This window comes from Mus pahari, chromosome 17 (genome assembly GCF_900095145.1).
Source record: "Mus pahari chromosome 17, PAHARI_EIJ_v1.1, whole genome shotgun sequence".
In the NCBI taxonomy this organism is placed as follows: Eukaryota; Metazoa; Chordata; class Mammalia; order Rodentia; family Muridae; genus Mus; species Mus pahari.
The window spans coordinates 64,153,210-64,159,795 of record NC_034606.1 but is presented as its reverse complement, the minus strand read 5'-3'; the positions used below and the strand labels follow the sequence as shown (position 1 = coordinate 64,159,795).

The 6,586-nt window shown below is 57.1% G+C and overlaps 1 protein-coding gene across 1 annotated transcript; it reads right to left on the bottom strand.

The window, feature by feature from the left end:
- Positions 1-470: 470 nt before the first annotated feature.
- LOC110334985 (aquaporin-5) lies at positions 471-4,563 on the bottom strand. The gene is made up of 4 exons (XM_021217063.1): positions 3,717-4,563; positions 2,532-2,696; positions 2,002-2,085; positions 471-1,160 (listed from the first exon to the last, which is right to left on the bottom strand). The coding sequence occupies exons 1-4, from the start codon at positions 4,455-4,457 to the stop codon at positions 975-977; spliced, it is 1,176 nt and encodes a 391-aa protein (XP_021072722.1). The 5' UTR covers positions 4,458-4,563; the 3' UTR covers positions 471-974.
- Between the last annotated feature and the right edge of the window lie 2,023 nt (positions 4,564-6,586).

Below are 6,586 nucleotides of genomic sequence, written 5' to 3'. Positions count from 1 at the left end.
CATCCCCCCACCCCCTACCCCCTGCACGCCGCCTCTTGGAAGCATCAGGAGACCCAGAAAAGGAAGCTCTGGCTGGTCAGCCCTCTGGAATCCCAAGGAGCTGTGCCTGGCTCACTTCTCCACTCTGCCTGGCACACTCAGGCGCCGCTCAAGTGGCAGGCTTGACATAGCTGAAGGGATGGTTGGGAGGGACACGTGACTCCGATGTTGACCCTATTCCTAGCCCTTGGCCCTCTCCGGGTCTCTTGGTCCGTTTCTGTATCCTTCTGTCTCTACACTTGATCTCCCCTCCTGCCAGCTCTCCGGTCCTCTCAGCTTCCCTGAGCCTCAGCTTCTCTTCCTTTTCTGGGGACTTGTCTCCTGGTTTTCTTGGTAGTCTCTAGTGAGCATGCATGATGTGAGGGTGTGGCATCACAAGTGGGAGATGTGACTGGCCACTGTCCCAAGAGGCTTTTGGAGGGAGGTGAAGGCACAATATGAAGATCGGTGGTTTATTGGGAAACGCCCAACCCAAATACCAGCAGCGTCCCCCTGCCCCCATCCTTAACCAGAAATAAATAAGATGGCCCTCGATGAACCATCTATCCCTCTCCTGAAGAGCTCTTGGGGAATGTCCCCTCTGTCCACCTGGGGGCCGGCTTTGGCACATGAGATACTGGGTTGGAGAGATAAGCAGGGCTACCGCCCCTTTCTGGTGTGGTCCTGGACTGCCTGTGAGCTTGGCACTGCCTCCACAATTTCTGAGGTCTGAGCTGTGGCAGACGTTCTGCCTAATTCCAAAGAGTCCCTGTCCCTGTCCCATACCCAAGTGTCCCATCATGGGCTTCTGCTCCCATCCCATCTCCGTGTGCGGCATGGGGATCCAGTGCTGCTTCTCCAGCTGAGAGGATGTTGGGGAGAGGTACTCCAAACTCTTTGTCTTCTTTTTCTCCAGTGGTCCAGGCGCTGAGGGACTGGCCCCGGCCCGGTGCCGGTCAGTGTGCCGTCAACTCAATGGTCTTCTTCCGCTCCTCTCGATGATCTTCCCAGTCCTCCTCGGGCTCATATGTGCCTTTGACGACAGCCACACGGTCATGGAAGCTCAGCGAGGAGGGGAAGAGCAAGTAGAAGTAAAGGATTGCAGCCAGGACGGCCCCCACGATCGGTCCTACCCAGAAGACCTGTGAAGACAGGGTTAAATCAGAAGATGAGCCTCAGGGCTCAGGGACCATGTTCTTCTCCACCAGAGCACAGAGCCCGTGGGCCCTGAAAGGAAATGGACGCATAGATCTCCAGCCCTCCAGAAGGAACGGTGTCTTTCATCTTGGGGACTGATTACTGTTAGCCAGTCCTTACTGACAATGTCATGGACCACAGACCCTCTAAGGAGGCAGGCAGAGGCCAGGAGAGACAGGATTCCCAATCCCACCCCAAAGAGAGGCAAGTGAGTTTTCTGAGGAGACAGACAGAGCCTCCAATACATGTGTCTTCCAAAGTGCAGGGCCCAGCAAGGCTCTACCACCCTTTTGGGAGCTTCAAGCTTGGCTAGCACGTGGAGACACTGTCCAGGGGTACAGTCCCAGAAGAACAAGCCCCAACATTTCCACAGGGACAGATAAATACAACATCAGAGGACAGATACACAGAGGGGCAGACAAAGTCCTCAGATTAACACAGACCCCTGATGTAGCTTCAAGCTTGGCTAGCACGTGGAGACACTGTCCAGGGGTACAGTCCCAGAAGAACAAGCCCCAATATCTTCATAGGGACAGATAAATATATCAGAGGACAGATACACAGAAGGGCAGACAAAATCTTCAGATTAACGCAGACCCCCACCCCCACCCCATGTACTTCTAAAGACGCGTTGATTCACCCCCACCCTTCTCTGGCTGCACGTCTGCATTCTCTGTCCAACCCCCAAAATCTGGGCCGACAACACCCAGAACGTCCAGTCACTTCTGGACTTTCAGTTCAGTACGCTGCTGTGTTTTCAGGAGCCAGGGGAAGGCCCACACTCACCCAGTGAGAGGGGCTGAACCGATTCATGACCACCGCAGGGCCAAAAGATCGGGCTGGGTTCATGGAACAGCCGGTGAAGTAGATCTGGGAAGATGGGGGTGTGGAGGTCACAGTGAGGAGGGCGCCATCCCTTCCACTCCCACAGAATTCTGACTGTCTCAGGGTCACACAGAGTGGGGACCAGCCACACCTCAAATCCAGGTTTCTCAGTCCCTAGGATGCTGCCTGCCCATGCAGCCCAGCTGCTCACCTTTCCTAAGCACCTCCTCTGCCTTCTCAGCCTCCGCTCTGGCTTGAGTCTCTGTGCTTGCCCTGCTCGCCCTCCCTTCCACTTACTCAGTGTCTCAGTCCATGGAGGGCTTTGGGGGGTGGGGGGGATGGGTAACATCAAACCTAGAGTCCAATAAGGCTACAGCTTATACACCCAAGGTCTTAAACTCTGCTGGATCTTGTCTATCTGGAGGAGCTGGCATTCTGGGGTTTTCACTGTTCATCTCCATGACACCCCAGTTTGTGCCAGCACTACTCACCCCCACAAGATGGCCCAGTGTGACTGACAAGCCAATAGATAAGGCTGGGGAGCCCACCGGGCTGGTGCGGCGGGAGTCCGTGGAGGAGAAGATGCAGAGGGCCAGCTGGAAAGTCAAGATTAACTCCACCACCATGGCCTTGCCTGGTGTTGTGTTGTTGCTGAGCTGCAAGGAAGAGCTGGGTTAGGACCCTGCTGCCTTCAAGCTCCCTGACAGGCCAGACGAGCAAGGCTCCGGTCTTCAAGGACACCTAGAGCCTGAGCTCTTGGAAGCCAAGCCCCGTGCATGATCCAGACAGGCTATTTGTTGGAGAAACTGCACTTGAGTGTGCGCAAGCTTGAAGCGCAGGCCTGTAGCCAGAGGGTAGGGTGTCAGCGAGTTTTCCTGGGTGCCATTGTGTCAACGGCTCTGCCCAATCCCCAGCCCCCATGAGCTGGCATTTACCCTCCCTCCTGTGGGCAGCTGCCCAGTTTGCCTACTGCAAACAGCCCCTGGCCTCCTATCCATGCCTGACCCGCTGCCGGTGCCAACTTCAAACCCGTCTCTCCAGTGTGTCTGACTCACAGCTTGACAATGGCCGAGAAAATCCTCCTCTGTGTTTGATTAATGAGCCCAGTTCACATGGGACAGGGGGCTGAATCTAGGGCTGCAAAGATGGGGAGACAGCAGGGGCAGGAGCAGGGGTTACAAAAGCGGGGGCCAGCATTGGGGGTGCATCACATCACGGCTTCTAACTGTAACCCCCAGGCACTGGCTGTGCTCCCATCACCTCCACATCATGGGCAGTAAACTGGAAGCCCAGGGAGGTCACGGTTGCTCCAGACCACGATCCATCACTATTCATGGCTCTCTGGTGGGTCCCTTAAAACTACACCACCAAGGGGGAATCACATGAAACAACTCACAGGTGAGATTAGAAATGGAAGGGATGTTTTGGCAGCCCTGGGGAGTTAGGCCAGGGAGACTGGCATAGTAGGAGAGGGGTAGATGAGGGAGAATGTGAAGAGAAGCCCGGACCCGGGAGCACCGAGGTTGGCCAGGAGGTTGGTCAGCCTGTTCTTACTGGCTAAGTTGTGCCCCGGTGTTTTGGTTGTACCCATTCTCAAGATGGAGAAGCATGGAGGGTCTGGTCTGAAATGTCCCCAGGGTCCCTGCCCATCCCTCCACAGTCTGGTGGACACTCACCGCATTGACGGCCAGGTTACCCCGGGCATTACCTGGCGCCAACCAGTACAGGATGCCTGCCCCAGCAATGGCGCCCACCAGCTGGGCTGCCACGTAGAAGACGGCTCGGAGCAGCGAGATCTGGTTGCCTATTAAGAGGGCCAGAGTAATGGCCGGATTGATGTGGCCACCACTCACAGGTCCCAGGGCTTGGGCCAAGGTACCTATGGCCAGGCCAAAGGCTATGGAGATCTGCAGAATGGTGGGCAGTGCTGAGGGCCACTTGAGTGCCGAGCCCAGGCCAAAGAAGACGAAGATGAGGGTGGCCAGGAACTCTGCGAACACGGCCTTGAAGAAGGCAACGGAGCACACCTCCTTCTTCATGGTGGTCTTGGGGGCCCGGTGGCAGCGGCTGCGACGCGGGGCGGCCGTCGGGGCGGCGCCGGCAGCGGCGGGCGTCTGTCTGTGGGGCTCTGCGCGCCGTGCGGTGCCCACTCCGTGGCAGGCGGCCTGGCGCGGACCGGGCAGGGGCGCGCTATATAGAGGGCGCGCGCCCCGCGGCGGGCAGAGCGCGGGGGGGCCGGGGGCGGCTCCCGCGCCCAGGGGCCAGCACAGCGCGCAGGGAGCGAGCCTGGCGGGCGCGCGCTCGCCGCCCCCCGCCCCTCGCCCCCCCTGCCCCCCGGCTGCACAGCGGCGGACCCGCCCGGGCCACGTGACCCACGCGGCGGTGTAGACTGGCCCCGCGGTCTGGGTCGCGCGCATCGTGTGCTCAGCGTTGCTCCGGCGCCCTCCTGGTCGACGTGCGTGCCGGGCTCTCCCGGCGGCTGAGCGCGGTCCCGGCTCTCCTCTGGCACAGAGCTCTGGAAGTCCCTCTCCGGCCGGCCTTTACCGGCGTCCGCGGCCGGCCGGCAACCTTCCCCTTTTCTTCTCCTTGGGCTCGCGCGACCGGAGCATCTTGACCCGGTCTCACCCACGGACGGGTCAGAGTGATGCGATTCTCTGAGGACAGCGCCTCTTAGCTCCTTATCCGCCCGTGGCGGGGGCGGTTCGGCGATCGTGGGCCTCTCCCCGGTCCAGCACGGCGGGAGCGGGGGCGTTGGATCGGGAGCACAGTGTCAGCCTGCTCTGCGCTCGGCAATCTTCGACGCCGCGTGTGGCGGTGCCTCTAGGCAGCGGGCTCTAGGAGGCATTCTCAGTGGCAACCCTTGGGGACCCTGAGGTGGTGATCAATTTGAGTTGTTTGGGCTTAGGGAAGTGGCCCTGAGACTGGGGTCAGAGGAAAGGGTCTTGGCCTCTTCTGTTTTCAACCCAGAACTCCATCACCTTATTCACTCTAGACCTTCTGAGCGGCTGTTTGCTTCTTATCCCTGTTGGTCTTTCTCCCAACTTGGCAGTCTCAGTACCTCCCTTATCCCCCCCCCCTTTGACTCTCTGTCTCTCTCTCCCTGTCTGTCTCTCCCTGTCTCTCTGTGCCTCTGCCCCTCTACCTCTCCCCTCTCCATGTGTTCCTCCATCTCTGTGCCCTCTCCCCACCAGTCTTTTAGCCTTGTCTCTTTTACTCAGTTTATCACCTTTTGTCTTATGAGGCTTCCTCTTTCTGCCTGTCTCTGACTCTTGGTTTCTACCATCTTCTTCTTCTTCTTCGTCTTCTTCTTCTTCTTCTTCTTCTTCTTCTTCTTCTTCTTCTTCTTCTTCTTCTTCTTCTTCTTCTTCTTCTTCTTCTCTGTCCATTACTGTTTCTAGCCTCTTTCAATTTGCGGGTCTTTGTTTCTGCCTGTCTCACTTTCTATGTTGCACATTCATACAGTTGGTTTTTCTCGTCCCCACCCCCACTCCATCAAGTCCTTCCACTCTTAGACTGGCAGACATATTTTTCTAGTTCCCAGCTTCCTCTTGTCCTTTTTTTCTTTGGGCTTCCAGACCCTCTCCATTGCTTCTCCCAACCCTTCACCTTCCCCCTCCGCAGGTTTGGCATGTGTAGAAGGAGATTGGAGGGCTTTCTAGGGTTTGGGGGCAGAGCAAGGACCCACCCTCAGGGTCCCAGAAAAAGCTGCACTACTGCCCCTCACCATTCGTACTTGAGCACTTTGCACCGTTGTACCGTACCAGCCATAGAGCAAGGCCTAGGAAAGTCACCTCATGCCTTGGTCAGTTTTAAAAGCCTCCTAGGGTAATTGAGCCCTAGTGTGCAACAGAGGAAGAGAAAAGATACACGTGTCCAGCAGGGGCTGAGGGTGGAACCTACAGAAAAGCAAGACCGGGAGGAGGAACTTTGGGCCAGGTGGCAGCTAAGAGGCCAAAGAAAACAGGGTCCAAAGAAACCCCACTATTGTTCCCGTTCTGCCTGGCATTTCCTGCTGAGCTACTCCTCCCTAACGGCTCTGGTCAGGTGGACTGTTCTTTTCTCTGGAGTCTCAGGGCTATGCCCCCAGCAGAGCAGGGCAGTAACTCCAGGATCAGAGACCTTCAGGCCAGACATCTTCCAGTGGCTGCACTTAATTTCCTTCCCTGGCCACCCTCCCTCCTTTTGAATGCATCTTCTCTGCCCAGGCACAGTTTCCTGGATCCATAGGTCTCACAATCTGTCCTCTTAGAGTGGGCTGGTCTCACGTGCTGCCTGGGAATTTGAGCCTTCTCTTTCCTAGCTAACAAAGAACGGAGAACTTGTTCTGGCTGGGAATATAGCTCAGTGGCGGAGTCTTTGCCTAGCATATGAAGGGCCCTAAGTTCAATGCCCAGTACTGGGGGTGTGGGGGGTGGGGAAGAAAAGCTAGTTTTGGCCAGGCATGGTAGCTGTTATTTCCAACCTTCAGGAGGCAGAGACAGGCAGGTCACTGAGTTCAAGGACAGACTGGTCTATATAGTGAGTTCTAGGTCACCCAAAGGCTACA

What these genes read in the sequence shown, in the direction of transcription:
- LOC110334985 (XM_021217063.1), bottom strand. Translation starts at nt 4,457, where the DNA reads ATGCGCGCGACCCAGACCGCGGGGCCAGTCTACACCGCCGCGTGGGTC. An exon ending in GTAACCTGGCCGTCAATGCG is followed by an intron (nt 2,697 to 3,716) that starts GTGAGTGTCCAC and finishes TCTTCCTTGCAG; the next exon opens with CTCAGCAACAACACAACACC. An exon ending in CACTGGGCCATCTTGTGGGG is followed by an intron (nt 2,086 to 2,531) that starts GTGAGTAGTGCT and finishes CCATCTTCCCAG; the next exon opens with ATCTACTTCACCGGCTGTTC.